The 22666-nt window shown below is 43.4% G+C and overlaps 1 protein-coding gene across 1 annotated transcript in view; it reads left to right on the top strand.

The window, feature by feature from the left end:
- Positions 1 to 22666, top strand: part of TTC3 (tetratricopeptide repeat domain 3) — a 209880-nt gene that overhangs the window by 97012 nt on the left and 90202 nt on the right. The window contains exons 29-30 of the mRNA XM_054973156.1: positions 3300 to 3346; positions 4319 to 4372. Coding sequence (XP_054829131.1) covers positions 3300 to 3346; positions 4319 to 4372 — 101 coding nt within the window. The remainder of the gene's footprint in view (positions 1 to 3299; positions 3347 to 4318; positions 4373 to 22666) is intronic.

Raw genomic sequence — 22666 nt, 5'->3', positions numbered from 1 at the left:
GAAAATTTGTCTTTCCCGTTGCAAGTATTGTTCAAGAGAGGCCTCTTCAAAATGCTGGGAAACAGGCCTGCTCCCTAGGTGATGAGGGGAGATGCCTGTAAATGTAGCTTGGCAGAATCCTCTGTTCCAAGACTATTTCCTAGAGGCTTTTCCTGCATGCCTACCTGAATAAAGGCCCCTCCCTCTCTTGGCTGTGTCAGCTCTGAGGGGAGACACCTGGAGGTGTAACTTAACAGAGGCCTGGGATCTGAAGCTGAGAGGCTTTTTCTCTAGGCTGTTGAACTTGTGCCTGCCTCAAGGAAACCCTCCTCCTCCCATGCTTACCTCAGTTTCAAGATGATGTCCCTGGAGGCAAGGGTTAATGGAGCTAACACAGTGAAATAGCAGCCTGGAACCATCAATGTAATGATTGGGGTTCCTCACCTGTTCCTATTTAACAGAGATGATAAACCTGCACCTCTAAGCCCAATACTTTTTTAAGGCAGTTTTTTTCCTGTCTGTTCCATGCCTTCGACAATACATTGTTCCATGTATGTCCATACTCTCTTTTTCCTACCAGGAAATGGTGCTCCCTCTTCCCACAGTTCTCAGTCTCATTTCTGTAAGATTCTCCAGTCATCTAGGAATATGCAGAGGGTCTCTTTTAGTCAGCACAGAGTAACTTTATTCAGCAGAAACAAAGAAAAGAACACAGAGCCTAGCATATGCCTTCCCTAGCAGTCCTTCAGCCAGTTTATACAGACATGGGTAAAACCTTGACTTGAACTGCTCCAGATTCTAGTATCCTGGGACAAACATGAAACAGACTGCACAGCATTACAGTTGCCACTACTAGGAGACAGTTCTTATTGCAATTGTGTTCATCCTGCCTTGGGTTATTCCTATATGACACTATTTCTAACGAGCCAGTTTTGTATTGTAATTGGAGCACTGGGCTAGGATCTGGGAAATTCAGATTCAAATGCCATTGTACTTGAAAGGCTTGCCTCTGACCTTGGACCTGTCTCATTCCCTCAGCCTAGCTTGCTTTGCAGGGTTGTTTTGTGGATTGAATGGAAAGGTATAAAATGTTATAGGCACTTTGAGTTTCCATTGGGGCTTAAAGATGGGGGTTAGATAAACTCTATATCCATATTTTTAAAGGAAGTCTTATACTCAGAATGGATGCCCCAGGACAAGAAAACAAAACTTCATTAAATTAGCTGTTGCCAGCCCTTATTGCAATCCTTTAGCAAATTTATATTTCATTCCAGTGGTCATTCTTGTTGTTGATGGTTTGCAGATTAAATAGTCCTTCATCTCTAGTTCAGTGACTGTAGAGTATGAATGCTGTAAGTTGTTATCCTATGCGGGAATCAAAACTCTCCTGCTGCTAATCAACAGACCATTATGATCCTTTTACCATCCCTTTTGAAGAGAGCACGACACATGCTTAATCCCACCCTGTGGCATAAAGGGTATTGGCCAAAGTGTTACAATTGAGACCGCTGAACATGTCCAATGGCAGATTGCTCTTTGTATAATTAGATAAAACACAGTGACTCTCTAAGGACTAACATTTATGTGATACGAGCTTTTGTGAGTTCAGTTTACACCTTCAGATATCTGTCTCTCACAGCCTATAACTGTGGGGTATGCAACCAATCTCTTCCTTTAATCTGGAACTGGACTAGTCCATGCTAGGATATAGTGTTTAAAAAAAAATGGTGGCTGCTACTGTGACTTCACACAGAGACAGAATTCTTCACGTTCTATGGGGAGGAACAGTCTTGCTATTGAATCCTTTAAATTCATTTAACCATCATCAGTGATGATTTATTGTACAAGAGAAAGTAAAAATTCAGTTGTCTGCTGCCATCATCCACCACTCACAGGTTTCCTACAATTCTTATTCACATCTGTTTTGCTTTGTGGGCTCAAAAGACCCAAGGTCTTCCCCAACTCCTCTCAGGGCAGATCACCTGTCCTTCCGTTAATTGAACTATTCAGCTCAGTATTTCCCCTGAGACAGAAAAAGGGTGTTATTTTTGAGTGCTCCTTACTTATTAAGGAGGACAGATAGAAAAGCCTATTTTGGGTCCAGGACATCTAATTTTGTATATTGTAGTCTTTACAGTTGTTGTGCTTGGCTGTCTTATTCATACATATTTCTACCCATCCTGCAGAGAGTCTCTCTCTTGTTGGGGGTACAGACCACTAGTGGCAGAATTCCAACACCTTGGGCGTTTATAAAATGTGTGACAACTAGGGTATCCCTCTTGAGACTGCAATAGTTTTTTTCTCTGCTCTGTTGTTGGCTACTGACTCTTTCCAGGGCAACCCCCCTTTTTTTGTCCTAGTTGAAAAAGAGTTTTCAGTCTTAATCCACGTTGTATTAAGATAGTTTATTATTTTCACTTTCACAATTACAGTTCTGTGTTCTTATTTGCCTGTATGTGTCACCTTGGCAGAATTTGGTCTTCAGTTTAAGTTTCACGCTTCAGTGGATACCCAAATTTGTTTAATCTTTCCTAGATCCAGCATATGTGCATCTTTCTCATGTTTTCAGTGCTCTGTTCTTCCCACTTTGGCAGTTTTGATCAGCTCCTTTTCCTGCACTATAGCAGTAAACTCAGGGTTTAAGGTTCTGGTTTTGATCTTTAAAGTCCTTTGTGGACAGGAACTGCATATCTGTGGGACCGTCTCTCCCTGTATGTTCCCTGGAGGGTGTTACACTCAGCTGATGACTCCCTGGCCCCAAGGATGTTTGTCTGGCCTCAGCCAGGGCCAGAGCCTTTTTAGCTCTGGCACCAGCATGGTAGAATGCTCTCTCGGTTGAGATCTGGCCCTGCGGGACCTATTACAGTTACACCAGGCCTGCAAAACAGATGTTCCACCAGGCCTATGATTATGATTGTGGTTGAGGAGCTGGTGGACTATCCTGCTGGTCCCTTGCCTGTTCTGTTCCACTTCCGCCATCTTAATCAGATCTACCTACCTGCCCCACTACAAGTTTGTGTCCAAAATAGTGGGTTGAGAGCCATATCTTGAAGGTCCTTGTGGATTGTGTTTATTTTTTTATATTTTATTTTATATTATTATTGTTTTATGGATTGTTATATTATATGATACTGTGAGCTGCCCTGAGCCTGCTTACGGGAAGGGCGGAATATAAATTTAATAAATAAAATATATGTAATAAATATGTAATAAATATGTCATAATGTTCTGTTGAATGCAAGTTCATAGGATTTGGAGTGATTTATGTGTATCTGTCTTATTTTTCTCTAGAAATAATTAAATTTCTTTTTTTAAAATAGATAATCCTTTTACTGTATTAAAGAAGCAGGAAACTGAAACTTCTTCAGTAAGTGGTTTATTTCTATTAATTTTTCTGAAACTAGAACTTTTAATTCAAGACTTTTTCTAACCGATTTGGAAGAAGTGAACTGTTGAACAGTATGTGTAGAGTTATTTCTCTGTAGAAAAGTTTGCATTTGAAATTTGTTTGCATAATGTCTGCGGAAGAGTGACAGTTTATCTTCTCTACCTAATTAGAACAGAACAGTCAATCACCTTGACTCCTTAAATTATTTCTAAAGGTAGTTTTGCTTTTGGGTGATACTTCTGAATGTTCCCTGTTAGTCACTTTCAATTATATAGGGTAATGAAAGTAAGTTCTTTAAAGAGAAGCTTACTTGGGAGCTGATCTGGAGACACCTCTCTTTTTCTCTCAGGTACCAGTTTGTCTCTTACCTCCAGGAGTGTATGGTATTCTGCCAGCTTTAGGCTTGGGTTTCTTCTTTATGTACAGAACATGGTTTTATGTAACTGGTGTTATATACCACAGCTGCACTGCTGGAAGTGATGTGACTATCCTAGTGTAGTAGTTCAGGTGTATTCATGGAAATTATAATGTCAATATTGAGAAAATTGGTATAACAATTTTCACTTTAACTAGCAAAATTTCAAGAAGGGGATTTGGTAACAGAAACCTTTTGGGTACTTTCCACAGTATACGTAAGAGACAAAATGACAATTTCACTTCTTAAATAAGTTATAGAACTATCATCTCCATCTCTGCATGTTTCTTCCCCACATATAATTATAGGGTTTGTGACATCATCACTTCCTTGGAAACTGTTTGGAGCCTCTTGGCATTTGCTGGGGTAATAATGAACAGAAATGGAGAAAAGTCAAATCTTCAGTATGTCTCTTAATGGGAAAAAAATACAAATAATGTACACATGAAACCAAGGGGCATTATGCTAACATTTATTCCTGGAAACTGTCAGTTATCATGACTGAAGGTAAACATTTAATTTCTTTTTCATTCCAGAATAATGGTATCAAAGTAAAAAACAGAAACCGAAAGAAGCCAAAGGAATCAAGGGTATAAAAGACCTTATTTTTTAAAGAAAAACTACATTACTATAATACAGCAAAAATACTAACATACACATATACTTTTCTTTAGCATCTTTGCTTGTTTTTTTTCTTTCCTGTCCGTCTTCATGTTATTTTGAAAATTGAGGAATGGTATTGGCAACTGAATCAAGTGTGTCAAACATTCATCCCACGGGCCCCATCTGATCCTACTAGGGCTTTTATGCAGCCTGTGAGCAACTGGGGGGAAAGGGCTGGAGACTGTCCCAAGACTTTTTTTTCTTTTATCTTTCACTGCCAAGAGACAAACCCAGCAGCCACCCTCTGGGATCCATTCCCAATAAAAGAGGCCAAAGTACTTGAAGAGTCAACAGGACAGCCATGATGCCCAAGTGTCCTGCTTGGAGTTGGCAGTGTGATTATGAGGGCCACTACTGCTGAGGGAAAGCTTGGGCTGTTGCTTCTCAGAAGGAAAGAGGTTGGTGGTGGGTTAATCACCTGAAGGAACTGGAGGGAGGGATGTTGTAGGTCTCCCTCCTTTACAGTGTGGTGAGACTCCCTGTTTGGGAAATAGGGCTTGGCTAGTGGGCTTACTCTTCCATATACTAATGGGGGAGAAGGGAAAAACTGTTTCTTTATGTTATTTTCTAGTGTTCAGGTATCTTGTACCCTGGATTGCATATTGAGGATACTCAGGCAGCAAAGTGGTAGAAATCTAATAATGATTCCTGTTTGATACTATAGGGCTATTACTTGATTATTAAGAGTCTTATTGATTTCTGACATGCATTAATTGTTTCTTTTATCCTTATATTTATTTTAAATTCTGGTTTTAAATCATTTTAATGATGCATTTATGTGTTGGTTTTAATCGTTTTAAGGTGATATTTTAATCTGTAAGTTTTAAATTTTTTAGCAGTCTTGGTGACCCTGTGAGGACAGAAAGACAGGATAAAAATCTTGTAAATAAATAATTGTGTTTTAGCAAGATAAGCATGCATTAGATTGTATATTAATAAAACAACTGTCCATTGTCAGTCTTTCTCTGTAGTCCTACATGGGATTGTGCATGGCGCAGACCCCCCGATCGGAGATTTTTAAAGGTAATTTTCACCACCAGAGGGCACCCTCGCCCCCCAAAGCGCATGCGCAGCTGTTTTCCCACTGAAACAGCCCCTTAAGGATGTGCGGTGCCCTCTGACCCTCAGTTCCTCTTTTGCTACCAGTCAGCGAGGTTCATAGCTAAGACTCTTCGGTCAAGGCCCCATTGGTTTTTTCCTTCACAATCTTGTGTAGACGTAAGTAAGATGTCCAAAAAAGCCCTTTTCAAACGTTGCACAAAGTGCAACACAAAATGACAAAGACTGGTGGGCATTCCTTGTGTCTGATCAGCCTAGGAGAGGGGCGTAATACCCTGATATGTAAGCACTGCCAGAGCTTTACACCCAAAGCCAGAGCAGAGAGGGCTATCCATTTAAAGGCATCTCTATGGGAGAAAGCCTTAGCCACAGCAGGACTGTCCCTAAAGGCGACTAAGTCAGCGTAGCCTGACAGTGCTGAGCTCTTGGATCTGAAGCCATCCTCTACTCCACACCTCAGTTCATTGGGTTCAAATACTCCTTGGAGTCGTACCCACTCCATCTCACTCGAGGCATCGAGTGTGCCGGATCCAACTCGAACTCGACCAAGCCAAGTAGAACCGAGGTCTCTTGAGACATCGAGCTTACTGGACCTGACTAGACCTTGATCAAGTCAGTTGGAACCGAGTCCCCGATGCGACCAGATCTAACACCTCATATCTGGAGGTCAAAGTCAAAAGACTCCACTAAGGCTCTGTCTGCCCAGGCTCACGCATTGGAGCCGTCAAGCAAGGAAGGTGCATCTGAAGGAGAGTTTCCTAGGAAGAAGAAGACCAAGCATTTGTCTTCAAAAGAGGCAACTCCTAGAGCATCTGGAAGCGATAGGATCGATCAAGAGGTCCTAGTGATTGAACCCCCTCTCACCTCATCAATATACTCCAGGATATCATCAGCACACTCCAGGACACCATCAGTGTGCTCATCAGAGGAAAAGAGTGAGATCCCTCAGAGGAGATATCTTCCAGCCCAGTACTCATTACATAAGCTACTCAAGGCATGCTGACAGGGAAGTGGACACTGGAAAGGGTGTACCATATGGATGTATGGTCCAGAAAACTGTCACCAGAACCATTAAGGAAGCACCACTCCTTCTCCAATTCCAGAATGGCCTTTCCATTTTCAGAGTCGAATACTGGACCAGATCCATACCTAACAAGGGCCAGCCCCAGCAACCCCATCAGACCCATCACTGGATAATATGGAGGGGGAGACAGGAGATACGTCACCGACATACAATTTTTGTGCCTACACAGAACGACTCCTGAGAATGGCAAGATCCTTCGAGATAGATATCTCCTCCGCTGAGCCAAAACCTAAGGATAAGATTCTCAGACACATATATGCCAGGTCATCCTCGAATGTGGCATTCCCAATCATTGAGGGGGTGGTGGAGATGATGAGTAGCTTCTTTGAAAATCATGCATCGGCTACTGCTAACACCAAGAAAGCTGAAAGCTTATATAAAACAAAGGATGACTCATGCACATACTTGTCATCACACTCTCCACCATTCTCACTAGTTACTGAGGAACTACAGATGTGTCAAAGGCAAGGACCACATTTCACTCTGTCTGATAAAGAGGGGGGGAAGTTGGATGCCATAAGGAGAAAATTTTATTTCTCAGCTGCTTTGAATATTAAAATTACAAAATATAGTGGAATGATGGGTGCATACCAAATTTTTCTTTTGAGTAAGGCCTTTCATGACAAACTGCCAGAAGACCAGAGATCACTGGTCAGAATCATACAAGAGGAGACGATGAGACTTGTGAAACACCAAATCAACACTGGTTGGAATGCTGTTGATACCTATGCGAGATCCTTGATGTCAGCCATAGTGCTGAGGAGGCATGCCTGGCTACGTGTGACGGTTCTGCCGACCAAGACACGTGCCAGGGTGGAGGATTTTCTCTTCGAAGGGAAGACACTCTTTTTGGAGAAGACCCAACAATTACCTATCCCCAAAGAAAAAAAGATCGTCAGACAGCATGATCATATGGCATTCTTCCACCAACACAACAAACCCAGGCACGGCAATTTAAACGGCAGTCTCAGTATAGAGGGAAGTCTTACCGCTTTCAGCCTTACCAGGGTCATTCACATCCTTCAAGCCAGCCCTACCGAGGCAGCCAAAGATGACTTTACAAAGAGAAAGCAACCCCACAGGCCAAGGCAGGGGTCACAGTCGCATCACCCTAAAGAGCAGCTCCAAAGCAACAAGCAGTTCTGACTAGTCCAAGGTCCAGAACCAATCTTTGGTGAAAGGTTGCAGTGCAACCCCTATCTGAAGGGGAGACAAGGCTAGGGATCTATTAAAGGTTTCTCCTAGTGAATAAAAAAGATGGGGGACAGAGATCTATTCTGGATCTACGAAATCTGAACAAATTCATTACTTCTCACAGATTCCATATGACAGTACTACACTTGGTGCTGACGTTGCTGACAATAATTGTTGGTTTGCAGTATTAGACCTTAAGGACACTTACTTGCATATCTCTATCCATACAGTACATAGGAAGTTCCTCGGATTCATATATGGTGGGGAAGTTTTTCAGTATAGCATCCTTCCCTTTCGCCTATCCACAGCACCATGTTTTTTTACCGCATGGCTGTGGTTATTGCCTATCTAAGAACATTGAATTGTTGTATATATCCGTACCTTGACAACTGGCTTATTACTGGCCAGTCACAGGAGGAGGTTCGTAAACAGATGAAATAATCTTGCATACCTACTTACGGTTGGGACTCTTTGTAAACCAGAAAAAGTCCAAATTGGAACCGACCGAGAAGATTCAGTTCATAGGTGCTGTATTAGATAGTTCGATCAATAAAGCATTGCTGCCTGAAGAGGGCACAAAAGATGAAAGGGTTGATAGGATCATTCCAGAGTTGCCAGTTCCAATCAGCAAAGAGAATTCAAACACTATTATGGCTCATGGCCTCTACCACTGCAGTAGTCCCCTTTGCAAGGTTGAAGATGAGAGAACTACAGATGTGGTTTATCTCACTGTTCCGTGGGGAGTCAGATCCACAGGAGAAGACATTTAATATCTCTAGGAAAATAGTGAAATCCCTTCAATGGTGGGTCGTGGAAGCACATCTCCTAAAAGTGTAATTTGGGCACACAGTATCAGAGATCTCCTTTACCACATATGCATCAAACAGAGGATGGGTGCACACTGTGGGAAGCTGTATGCCCATGGAACATGGAAACAGAATGAAAGGGGTTTACACGTTAACTTACTAGAATTAAGAGCAATTTATTTTGCCTTAGTTTCATTCACAGATGTAACGAAGGAAAGAAACATTCAGGTTCAACTGCTATGTTTTACCTAAACAAGCAGGGAGGCACTAACTCTAAGGCATTGTGCAGGGAAGCTATGTCACTGTGGATGTGAGCCATAGGCCAGGGCACAAACATAAGTGCAGTGCATATACCCAGAGAAGACAATACTATCACAGACAGGCTCAGCAGACTTGGGGTGAACCCACACAAATGGACCATTCGAGACATTTATATAGACCCTGTTTTTCAACAGTGGGGGTTCCCAGACATAGATTTATTTGCGGCAAGAGAGAACAGAAGAGCCAAGTTATTTTGTTCAAGACTCACTGGAAGATGCTTTCCAGCTGCATTGGTTGGGACATCTGTACTACGCTTTCCCACCAATCCCATTATTCGCCAGAGTAGTGAGCAAACTCCAGTCGGAGGGAACAAAAATAATAATAGCCCCATACTGGTCCAGACAACCATGGTTCCATAGTCTGTTGAGATTAGCCAACAACAAGACTATTCACTTAACTAAAGTGACAGACCTTCTGTCCTAGCAGGGGACATTCCACCACGAAGTGGATAAGCTCCAGCTGATGGCTTGGTTGATAACGCCACTACAACATTACTCTCGGATGTAGCACATGTCTTATTGAATGCCAGATGCCTGTCCATGAGGCAGTCGTATGGACTAAAATGGGGAAAATTCACTGCATGGGCAGAGGAACAGAATGTGAATGCAACTAATTGTACCCTGGATTGAATCTTAGAATTTTTGTTAGGTCTAAAGAAACAGGAGTTCTCAAACTCATCCATTAAGGTGTATTTGGAGGCCATCTTGGCTTTCCATACACCAATTAACAATAGAACAGTATTCTCTCATTATACTTCCAAAATGTTTTTGAAAGGGTTAAACAACACGTTCCCACCTTCCAGAAGAGTTGTGCCACAGTGGTTGCTACAGTTGGTTCTGGCCAAGTTCATGACCAAACCTCTTGAGCCAATGACTACATGCCAACTGAGACTGCTGTCAATGAAAATAGCACTGTTGTTAGCAATAACATCTTCAGAGAGAGTGAGTTGGCAGCCCTGAGTGTTGAACCACCTTTCTTGAAAATTCATCCAGAAAAGGTGGTGCTGAGAACTAGATTAGACTTTCATCCCCGTCTCTTCTGAGACAGGTGAGTTCTTTTAAAATCAGGGAGCATTCAGATCATTTCGCCCTGATGCTGGTTCTTGGTCAGTTTTTCTCCCCCAGGAGTCAGGACAATGATAGGGCCAATTATGAGAATGAGGAAAAGAGGATTCCTAGAATTCACTGGTTGCGTAAAACGGCTTGCAAGGCTATAAGATTTTTTAAATCCAAATACTCTAGCAGAATCTATGGCGCTGTCAAGGAAGTCATCTCACACTTCAGAGTTAGTTTATGTATTTGATAGAATCATGATTCAGCTTGTGTATGCCCTTGGGATGCAATCAGCACAACAGCAAGCTCATAAGGAGTTAGGTACACCAGGGTGGTTTGATAATGAATGCTTAAAAACGAAAGCTCAGGTGCTTGCCATATATAAGCAGTATAGAGAATCAAACTTATCAAGACCGCAATCAATATATTTTGAGCTGAAGTATCAATTAAATCAAACCCTTAGAAACAAACGAAGAGCATTTACACAAAAATGTTGGGATCTTTTTCTTCAGGCCACAATAAATAATGATACACAGAAATTCTTGGCTTTGGTCTCAGGCTCTTTGGATAAGAAGGTGGTCTTAAATAGTCCTATTACTGCAAATAAGTGGCATGATTACTTCCTCTCAATCTTCTAGAAAAGTAGAGTTAGCCTATCAGAGGAAGCTCCTCTCAAAATGTCTGATTGCCCTGAATGGCCTCCGGTACAGGCTGAGGAGGTAGAATCCCGCATTGAGCATGTTATGAGCCTGGGCCTAGTGAGGCCTAGAGGCTCTGGAGAAGCCTGCACTAAAGTTACTGCAAGGCCTACATTTCCCAGGTTCCCTTTGGCCCCTGTGATTGGGTAAGAGGGGATTCTGAGGGGGAAATTGCACCAATAGGAAAGGAGGGAGATGGTGCCTGAGAGAAGAGATAAAAGGCCTCATCACAGGGGGAGGGTGTTCACTTCTAGGGAGCACAGCTGAGGAGAGGCTGCTGTAGATGGAGTGTTCCCTCATCCAGAAGGGGTGAGACAGTTGGAAGTCAGTCACCAGGGGACAGTTAAGAGCAGTCTACTTAGACGCGTTAGGGTATTTTAGTTTTGTTTGTTCACCAACCTTTACTATTCTCTTTAATATACCAAGTTTAAGAACCAGTTATTAATAAACCTTTTAAATCAAGTTCTTTATTATTCTGCCTCATTTGGTCATGTAATAAATCAAACCTACTGGGAAAGAGTCAACAAAAGGTGTTAGTTGGGTGCTCTGGGCCCTTCTTTAGGAAACCTGTACCAGAGTGGTGGCAGCCTACAGACAGCTACCCTGGGCTCCAGCAGCTGTGACAGAGCACCTTAAGCCTGGGAAAGGCCCTGGGCCTGACACAATTCCACCTGAATTGTTTAAGTCATTCTCAGAGTGAAGGGCTCCCTTTTTGGCCCCTTTGTTTACTGAAAGAGACAAGACAGGGTTAATGCCAGATGCTTGGATGAATGCGATATTGGTGCCAATATTCAAAAAAGGGAATTTCCAAGTCCCAAATAATTACAGACCCATTAGCCTCCCGTCTATTGCAGGGAAACTTTATGCAGGATACTTAGTGAATAAACTTCGTGCTTAGATGCCAGAGTGGTAAATTTTGGGACCAGAACAACAAGTTGGATTCTGTCATGGGAAATCTACTCTAGATCACTGTGTAGTGCTAAGCCATCTTGTGAATAAATATAAGAAAGTGAGGGGCTCCAAATTTTTCGTGGCCTTTCTAGATCTCAAGGGAGCTTTTGATTCTGTTTCAAGAGAATTACTTGGAAGACACTTGTAAGTGCTGGTGTAGATAAGAGATTCTTATTTTTTATTAAAAAGTTACATCAAAACACCACTTGTTAGGTTAGATGCTCGTGAAGGAGATCTGACCCCCAAAATTCCAATAAATGTTGAGGTGAAACAAGGCTGTATTTTAGCCCCCTATTATTCAACCTCTCTATAAATGATCTGGCTCCCTTTTTGGAAGGATATAGATGGCCATAGTTCCAGACTTAGGGCAATCCTTGTTCCACTACTTTTATACGCAGATGATGCAGTTTTACTTTCTCTCTTGCAAATTGGTTTGAAAAGACTATTACCATGCTTTCATGATTATTACAAAATAAACAAACTGACCCTGAATTTTGAGAAATCGAAAATCATGGTTTTCGCAAAAATATGGAAATCCTTAAAATGGAATGTAAGAGGTAGTAGCATTGGGCAGGTCAAAAGTTTTCGTTACTTAGGAAACCATTTCAATTATAGGGTTAGATGGGTTCCTCATAGAAGGAAATTGATAAAATCTGTGACCTGCAACTTACTTGCGCTCTTTCACTTCTTTTTCACCAAGGGTAATCAATTTGTGCCTGCAGCTATTAGAGTATTCAACCACAAAATAAGTGCAGGACTGTTTTATGGTGTACCTATATGGATTATGGATTTCAACAAGAAAGCAGAAAGAGTACAATCCAACTTCCTATGGAAAATATTGGACCTTTCCATGTGTGTGTCTTATGCGGCCATCTGCCTTGAAACCAATCAAAGACTCCTTGAGACTAAAGCATGGATTAATACTATCAAATTTTGGTTACATCTACATTTTAAGAATAATGAGGATAGCTTCATCTTTCACATGCTGATGGAGTCATTCATGTGGCTTAACCACATTATTCCCCCCTCCCTTTGCATTTAGGCGTGAAATTTGCATTTAGTTTGCATTTAGGCGCAAAAACCTAAGAAGTTGAATGAGAACACAATAGCTTAGTCTGGATAGAAACGGCAGAAGATTACAAAGCAATCAAAGTCTTTCTCTCTCCCCTGAGAAACAGTTACATTGATGGTTTCAGCTGCAAGGTCAGTGCGGCATACTTTCAGAGATAACAGGCTGGTTACTTGTTCTGTGAAAACTTTCATTTTCACGCAGGCAAGAATGGCATGACTATGTGGCTACATTATAAAGTACAACTATATGCTCATGGCATGAGATCAATGCATTAGGACAGAGAGAGATCAATACAGTTCTACAGTGAATACATCAGTGGCATGGGGGTATGTGCACAGATGACATTACTGCCCCCCTTAAGTGGGCTCACCCTCTCTTTACAGGGGTATAGGTTTGTCAGGGTAAAGTCTATGAAATTTGGCAAGGAGTCTTGGGGCTCTCATTTGTGAACTTTCCACCCATTCCTTATATGATTCAGTAAAATATTTCCAGCGCACAAGGTAATACAGTTGTTATGTTTTATATTAGAATCTAAAATATCTTCCACTTCATGATGTACTTGTCCATCTACTAAGATTGGACGAGCCCCCCCCCCCGTTCTGGATTCCATTTGTCAGAAGGGGGGGCTTTTTTCAGTAGGCTGAAGTGGAATACAAGATAAAGTTGTAAGTTCTTTGGAAGTTCTACTTCCACAGTTACTTCATTTATCACTTTCTTTATGGGGAATGGTCCCAAAAATTTCCATCCAAACTTTTTACTAGGTTGTTCTGCTTTAATATTTTTTGTGGAGATATACACAAAGTTCACTGGTTGTAATTTCCATTGTTCAGAGCGTTTCCTGTCAGCAAACTTTTTATAGTCGTCTTTGGCTTTGTTCAGAGTCTCTTGTATGATTTTCCATAGGTCTGTTAAGTTAGTCCACCATTCCCCCATGTCCCCTGGTTGTTGAGAGCCAGGGGTGTAACAAAAGGTATTGCTGTTCCTTCATAGCCTTGGGCTATTTTAAAAGGGGAAGCACCTGTGGAACTGTGTATAGCGTTGTTGTATGCGTATTCTGCGAAAGGTAGAAAGTCTGTCCAATTATCTTGTTGATAATTGATATAACATCTCAAAAATAGTTTGCTCTGATTGACCATCGGTCTGTGGATGATATGAAGAGCTGAGACCTTGTTCAATCCCTGCTACTTTGAGAAGCTCCCGCCAGAAGTTGGCAACTAATTGTATTCCTCTGTTGGAAATTACCTTACTTGGAAATGAATGAAGACATGCCATATGCTGCATGAAAAGGCTGGCCAGCTTCTTCGCTGTAGGAATAGCTGCACATGGAACAAAATGAGCTTGTTAAAAACAAATCTACCACCATTAGGATTACAGTACATCCCTTGGAGGGAGGGCAGATTAGTGATAAAGTCCATTGAGATAACATCCCATGGCCTAGAAGGGGTTTCTAGTGGTTGCAATAGTCCAGTGGTTTTTCCCCTTCTGGATTTTCCCATTATACACACTGGGCAGGAAGATAAATATTGAGAATCTTTTCTCATGGTTGGCTACCAAAATTGTCTTTGTACTAAGTGCAAAGTTTTTAGATATCCAAAATGCCCAGCCAGTTTGTAATTATGACATTGTTTTAATACTTCCCCTCTCAGGCTGGCTGGGATGTATAATTTATATGCTTGGTACCAGTTGCCATCCTCCCCTTGTTTCAGATTGACTCCCCCCCCCCCACTCTGAGAGATTAGGCTGTTGGCTGCTTTGTGGTTTTGCAGCCTGGCTAGGTGTACTTACTGCCCCTCCCAACTGGGACGGTGAGAACAGTGTATCAATCACCTCCTCCCTTTGGCTGTCATGTTGAGGCATGCGCGAAAGCACATCAGCCAGAAAATTTGATTTGCCAGGGAGGTGTTTTAGTGTAAAATTAAATTTGGAAAAGAATTCAGCCCACCTTAACTGCTTGGCGCCTAATTTGCGAGGGGTACACAAGGCTTCTAAGTTCTTATGATCAGTCCACACTTCGAATGGCATTTTGGCCCCTCTAACCAGTGCCACTAAGTTGTAAGGGCTAATTTTACCGCAAAAGCTTCCTTCTCGCACACAGTCCAATTGTGTTCAGTTTCAGAGAACTTCTTGGACACATAGGCGCAGGGATGCAATCTCCCTTCCTTATCAATTTGCAGTAGCAAACTCCCCCCCCCCCCCGGCTGCAAAATCAGACGCGTCTACTTGTACCACAAATTTACGATTTTCGTCTGGGTGTTGTAACACTGGCTGTGAGATGAACAGTTTTTTCTAATGATTAAACACCTCCTGGCACTCGGTAGTCCAGTTTAATTTAGCACTGGGTTTCATTCCTTGAGATCCTTTCCCTTTTGTTTTCAGTAAGTCAGTCAAAGGTTGGGAGATTTGAGCAAAGTTCTTTATGAAGGGTCTATAGAAATTGGCAAAACCCAGGAACAATTGTAATTGTCATCTAGTTTTGGGGGCATCCCACCTCACCATGGCTTGAATTTTGGCTGGGTCCATTTTTAATCCATGCTGTGATATCCGGTATCTCAAGAAATCCAATTCCTCTTCATGAAATTCACATTTAGACAACTTCACTGGCAACTTACGATCCTTTAGTGTGGCCAGCACTTTCCTTACCTACATGTGATTCATAATTCTACATGTGATTCATAATCATTTGAATAAATCAAAACATCATCAAGGTAAACAACCACACATTTGTACAGGTACGCATGTAGCACTTCAATAATTAAATTTGTAAAAAAACCCTGAGCCCTGTGCAATCCGAAAGGCATGACGAGATATTCACATTGCCCCAGCGGGGTGTTGAATGTGGTTTTCCATTCGTCCCCCTCCCTTATTCTTACTCAAAAGTAAGCGTCTTTTAAATCCAGTTCGGTGAAAACCTTTCCTTGCACCACCACGCTCAATAAGTTGGATAAGGGGGAGGGGGTATGCATTAGACATTGACACAGCATTTATTCCATGATAATCAGTACACAGTCTTAGCCCCCCATCCTTTTTCTTGTGGAACAATACTGGTGCGGCATGGGGGGGCCTGGCTGGGCGGATGAATCCGTGAGCCAAGTTTTTGTCAATAAATTCTCACAGTTCCTCTCTTTACGATGCACTCATGGAGTACAGTTTCCCTTTTGACAACTCCCCCCCCCCCAGGATTAATTCAGTAGCACAATCCATAGCTTTGGGGGGGTGGAGTTCATCAGCTTCCTTTTCATCAAACACTTGTCTCAAGTCTCAGTATTTGAGGGGGATTTGGTCCACCTCGTCACTGGTTAGCAACACAGTCTCTAGAGACGAGGGAGCATTTTGACCTAATTCTTGGGTCCACGCATGTCCTATGCAATTCCACCCCCCCCCATCAAAATATAGCTCTCCTATCTTCCATTTGATGTGTGGGTTATGGTCCCAAAGCCACCGGTTCCCTAACACCAGAGGATAGTTAACCACTGTGCTAACTATAAAAGTTCTGGATTCCCAGTGATTTCCCATGCTCATTGGGACTGGTTCGATTTGACAGTTAGCGGGATCTTTCATGCTAGATCTATCCATTTGCTCAAATACAATGGGTTGGTTTAATTCTATTACATCGAGCCCCAATCCAGTGACTAGGGCTGGGGCTGTTAAGTCCTGAGTGCAACCAGAGTCGATTAGTGCCTGCACTCACACTTGAGTCCCTTTTTTAGGGTTAACTAAAGTTACTGGTAGAAACAGTAGGGCCCCTTTTTCTCTCACCTTTCTTGGTGACGCTTTGGGGGACCTGCTGGTGGGACCTTTTTATGGTAGGTCTTCCTCGTTTCCCAACGGCTGCTCAAGCTGGTCCTCTGTCCTTTGCACAGGCATTTCGGTAGCTTCCAAGCTGGTTTTGGGTCATCCGCATTTTGGCGGCGCTTTCCTGCTTGGGGTTTTAGGGTGGCCCGCCCGTCTCTTCAGTGGCTGACCCCTCCCAGCAGGTTCTTGTCTCCCTGGGCATTGGGATGCAAAGTGTCCAGTGCCTCCACACTGAATGTTCAAGCCTTGCTTCCAACGTATAGCTCTCTCTGTTCCAAATGCAGGTTGTCTGGACCCCATCAGCCCTCTTCCCTGGGGTTCCAAGGACTGTTTACATTATGGAAAAATTCAATTTTAATTCCCTCATGGTAGTCCCGCACCTTGGCTGCATGTCGCCTGAACTTGGCTGTGTATTCACAGACGGGTCTCTGCCCTTATCTTATTGTCTTTAATTTTGTCCTGGCCCTCTCCTCATCAAGAGGATCTTCAAATTGGGCTCTCAAGGCATACACAAATGCATTTAATCTATGTAATTCAGGCGCTCCCATCTCAAAGAGGGTTACGTATCATTCAGCTGCAGGGGTCCCTAATCAGGACCCTAAGTGGCTCACCCTGCCATGTGCGTTTGGGAACAAGTGTCCCCAGTCCTGAAAAAATTCCATGGCCTGTACAATGAACCCCCGGGTCCTCGTGGTTTCCATCAAATCTGGCGTCTAGGTCGCACCACCCTTGCGGTGGCCCCATTGCAAGAGCCCCGGTTCCAGGAGCTGTCACTTGCCTTGGGATTGGGACCCCAGGGATGGGCTGTAGCACTTGATCCCTTGGTAGCCCTGGGGGTAGCTGGTTTGTTACACAGTCCCTACTAGGCCAGTGGATTGTTGGTGGCAGAAAGGGGGTGGTGGCTGGTACAGCGCCTGAGCCCCCAGTGTTTCATGAGGAGGTGGTACAGTAGGGTCCCCTGTGTGTGGCAGACTTGGTTGTAATCCTGCCTCCATTGAGACCCAATTTATCTCCGTCCCCTGGGGTGGGTTAGTTTGTGATCCTGTGGTTGTCGGTAAAAGTTGTTCTGTTGCAGGAGGTGTTGTTACCCTCCCTTCCCTTGCTCCCAACCTGCTGGTTACGAGAACCGTAGCTTCTGGTACAGCTCCAGCCATCACTGGGTACGGAGATGGTCGTGGCCTCAATAGCTCCTGGGGTGGAGCCGGGCCATAAGCAATTTGTAATCCTATCACCACTTCAGGAAGCAGCCACTCTTCGAGGTTGCTTTGGTGAGGGCCTCCCGCACCCTCATGGGGTAACCCCCTATGTGTGTCTGTCGCAGCCCTTATCCACCCTCATGTGAGACCCATTAAGGCTAACATCGTATCATCACCTGTAGTTGTTCTTGGATGTTGGCCAAAGGGTCTTTTCCCATTACTCGGAGGTCTGTCATGTCCTCCAGTTCTGGTGAGTCTTGAGTGAGAAACAAGCTCCCTCAGCAAATGCTCCTCCAGTCCTCAAGTTCTCATCGCCCAATCTTGGGGTCTTCCCCCCAATTAAGGGTATTTCTGGAGGGGGTTCAGGTCCCCAGGGCAGGTAACTGTCTCTCCTTAGTGGGGAAATGACAGAGTGTTCAAATTCATTTCCCCACCACAGTTCTGATCCACTCTTGGTTAGGTCAGCCGTCTCGAACCCATGCAAGGTGGTCCAGTCCTGGTTGTTGTCTTCCAGGCTTTTGCTTTTCCCCAGCCACCCCGCCAAAAGTTCCTGTGGGGTTATGAATGATAATCCATTAATGGGTCCTACTCGCAAGTCGTCTTCTGGAATCGAGGGCAGCAGAGGTTCCAGCAAGTGCTTAAATTTCTTGTCTCATTGGGGGAGCATCCAAATAGGGCTCCTCTCCGCCTCACCCTTTCCTCCTATGGACGGGGTGCCCATTGTCTAGGAGTAGTTAAGGTCTATGTTAGATGGGTGACTCCCCCTCTAGGGATCGCTCCCAACTCCCTAGGTGTGGGATGTGGATGGGTAGACAGGTCCTCTGGCTCCATGGTCCTTGGGACCAACTCTATCGACATGGTGCAGGTAGCCAAACTCCAGAGATATTGAGTGCAAAGGGAAAAAGGAGATTCCTGCCAAGATGTTAGCTCTAGGGATGGCAGTTCATAGTAGGTAGACCCCCAAACCCCTCACAGCAAGCACTCCAGTGTATTGGTTGAAAGGTCTTTATTTAGAGATCCAGTAAGTTCATGGGTACATCCATAGATGGGAAAGTTGGCAGGAGTGATTATACAGGCAAAGGCACTATTAATATTTGGAGTACTATTCCTCCCTCCCTTGGAGCAGTTGGTATTTAGGCGCGAAGACCTAAGAAGTTGCATGAGAACTCAATAGCTTAGTCTGGATAGAAACGGCAGAAGATTACAAAGAAATCAGTCTTTCTCTCTCCCCTGAGAAACAGTTCCAGCTGCAAGGTCAGTTACAGCATACATAACAGGATGGTTACTTGTTCTGTGAAAACTTTCATTTTCAGGCAGGCAAGAATGGCATGACTATGTGGCTACATTATAAAGTACAACTATATGCTCATGGCATGAGATCAATACAGTTCTACAGTGAATACATCAATGGCATGGGTGTGTGCATACATGACAGCTCGGTTTAATGTGTTACCTTCTGCAATACTTTATGGGAGATTTCATAAAATGCCATATGCTAACGTGTTATGCACTTGTGCTCAGCGAGACATAGAAACCCTGGAACATGTTTTTCTGTATTCAATTCAATTTTCAATTCAAATACCTTTAATGACATACAAAGATTAAGACAGCAAACAGGTCACGATTTTTTTTCTGTATTGTACTTATTGTTGTGATATGCGCCCCACACTTATTGATCCATTGCTGAGAGAGCAAATTGAGATATCTGATCAATATAAAATTATCTTCCTATTGGCTACTTGGAACCAAAAGGTGATAGAAACTGTAGCTAAATTTTTGTATTTTGTGTCGATGAGGCGAGTTGTGTATTTGTAGGCTGAGTTTTGATTGCGTGGAATATTTTTGTTATTAATATGGATGTAATGCCAATAAAGATTGCTATTGCTGCTGATTTGATTAGACTTTCTACCTAAAGTGGCATCAAAATTTCGTGTATGACAAGAGATAGTGTTGCTTACCTTCTTCCAAGGATAATTAAGAGACACAGAAAGAGCGTTACATACTCTGGATGTAAGGCAAGCGATTCTTTTCTGTTTAGACTGTACTAAACATTTTAGAGTGGATTCATAGAATCATAGAGTTGGAAGGGGCCATACAGACCGTCTAGTCCAACCCCCTGCCCAGTGCAAGATCAGCCTAAAGCATCTCTAACAAGTATTCATCCAGCCTCTTTATGAAAACTGCCAGTGAAGGGGAGCTCACCACCTCCCTAGGCAGCTGATTCCACTTTTGAACTACTCTGACCGTGAAAAAGTTTTTCCTAATATCCAGCTGGTACCTTTGTGCATGTAATTTAAGCCCATTGCTTCAGGTCCTACCCTCTGCTGCCAACTGGAACAGCTCCTTGCCCTCCTCCAAATGAGAGCCTTTCAAATATTTAAAGAGAGCAATCATGTCCCCCTTCAACCTCCTCTTCTCCAAACTAAACATTCCCAAGGCGCTCTTCTCCAATCTCTGCACCCTCTCGATTTTGTCCACATCCTTTTTGAAGTGAGGCCTCGGGAACTGCACACAATACTCCAGGTGTGGCCTGACCAAGGCAGTATAGAGAGGGGCTATGACCTCCTGCGATTTTGACTCTATGGACCCTTTGATACAACCCAGGATTGAATTAGCCTTTTTTGCCACCGCATCACACTGACTGCTCATATTCAGTTTACAGTCAACTCTTACCCCAAGATCCCTTTCACAAATACTACTGTCCAGAAGTGTATCCCCCATCCAGTATTTGTGCTTCCCATTCTTGTGGCCCAGATGTAATTCTGTGCACTTGTCTTTGTTGAATTGCATCCTATTCACAGCTGCCCACTTCTCCAGAGTATTCAGGTCTTGTTGAATTTTAATTCTATCTTCTTGGGTGTTTGCTACTCCTCCCAATTTGGTATCATCAGCAAATTTAATGAGCAGCCCTTCCACTCCTTCATCTCACCTCTTTGTCTACTTCTCAGGACCTAATAAAGGAAAAAAGTGCACAAACTACTGCAAGGTGGGTGGTACAGGCTGTAAAGTTAAGTTACCAGTATACAAACTTATCTTGCCCTTTGGAAGTTCATGCACACTCTACAAGGTCACAAGCATCTTCTGCAGCATTGCTGAGAGGTGTGCCAATCTAAGACATCAACAGAGCTGCGCTGTGGTCCTCTGCTGACACCTTCATTAAGCGCTACGCTCTGGACATACTTAGCAGGAAAGAAGCAACAGTGGGCACAGCTGTATTCCAGTCTCTTCCTGTAAAGCGCAAGCTCCACCAGTCAGGTAAATAACGTGTAAAACTCCCATGTGGGACTACATAGAAAGACCGACAATGAAAAATGGTGTTGCACTTACTTGTAATTGTTGTTCATTGAGGTCTTCTGTGCAGACACACATACCCTCCCTCCTACCCTGCTTAGGCTCTTCTACTTAGCTGGAGAGTACAGCAGTGAAAGAGGATTGAGGGTCAGAGGGTGCCATGCTTCCCTAAGGGGCTGTTTCGGCGGGAAAACAGCTGTGTAGGAGCTTTGGGAGGTGAGGGTGCTCTCTTGTGGTAAAAATTAGCTTTAAAACTCTTGATAGGTAGGGCTGCGCATGTGCAGTCCCATGTGTGCCTGCACAGAAGACCTCAATGAACAACAGTTACAGGTAAGTGCAGTAGACATGGGCACAAATCGAAATACAAAGCAAATTTCATCACGAAACGGGCCGTTTTGAGTGTTGTGAAACAGCATTTTGTGGGGCTGTGGTTATCATGACCTTTTGTTGCCATTGGAAACCCCAATCATAGCCCACTTGCCCTTGATTGGCAGCTTTCCTAGCCATCTGGAGAGCTTCCATTCTGCCCTATACAGCCAGGAGCTGGGGATCAATTCCCTAGGCAACCAAGGAGGTGGGCCTTCTGTAGCCATGAGCACACCAATCTCACCCCTCCAAACCCTGCTAGGCAGGTCTGTCAGCCAACCACAGACCTCCTGTTCTGATCTATGTCAGCGTTTTTTCTGGGATTGGAATGGGAGTGTGTGTGGAATTTGGATTGTGCTTTTGGCTGCTGCTGCTTTAAATAAGCCTCTTATTTCCAGCTCTTGGCCTTGCTGTGGGAAGGTCTTTGGGTGAGGGTGCCTTTTTTCCTTCACCCCACCCCAACCCTCACTCTGTCTTCCTGGCCCAACCACAGCTGGTCCCCGTTTCAGTTATGCACTCTGGCAGCTCTTCCCTTCCTGATCAACGTATTGCAAACTGGGAGGATGGGTGGAGGAGAGCCTGCTGAAGTCTCCCTGTAAGTTTGGCATCTCCGTGTATGAAGGGAGCCATTGAAATGTCCCGGGTTCTGACTGATCACGGAACTAACGAATCATTTTGGCAAACGTGTCAATTTTGTGAAGTTTCGTGATTCACGATTCGTGGATTGCAATGAAACACGAAACTTTCGTTTCAGGCTTTTTTCATTTTGTGCCCATGTCTAAAGTGCAGTACTGTTTTTCTAGAGAAAAACTATTTTGTTTTAAATGTTGCATGTATGTTAAATAAGGCCCCATCTTGGAAAAGGTATTCCCTCCTGCTTGAGACAGAGAAATCAAGGCCTCTTATAAATAGTTAAAAAACAAACATAATATACATCCTCTTTAATCTTGATGTGCAAAAATAATAGTCCATCATCAAAGGTATAAGCAATGTGTTAAATGGTTATCTTATTTATTATATTCACATCCTGTTTTCTTCCTTCTTGAATATTGGTAGAAAAGTCATCTGTAACAATTTTCTTTTTAAAAACCTTTGCCTTTGGACCTTTATTTCAGCTCCTCCTTACATTACTGTCACCAGCAGTGACCTAAAAATAGGCCTCTACCTTTGACATGGCAGACCACCTTTCCACACTGCCGCCCACCATAATCCTCCCTTCACAGGTTTGGAAGATGCCCAGGCAGTAAAGGCAGTAAAAGGCAGTCACCATATGCCACCTGTCTAACCTCTATTATTAGACAGAGAGCTCTGACCCATATACGCACAGGTCTCCTCTCTC

The sequence above is a fragment of the Eublepharis macularius genome, chromosome 3 (assembly GCF_028583425.1).
Source record: "Eublepharis macularius isolate TG4126 chromosome 3, MPM_Emac_v1.0, whole genome shotgun sequence".
In the NCBI taxonomy this organism is placed as follows: Eukaryota; Metazoa; Chordata; class Lepidosauria; order Squamata; family Eublepharidae; genus Eublepharis; species Eublepharis macularius.
The sequence above is the reverse complement of the archived record's forward strand: the minus strand, read 5'-3'. Positions and strand labels throughout refer to the sequence as shown.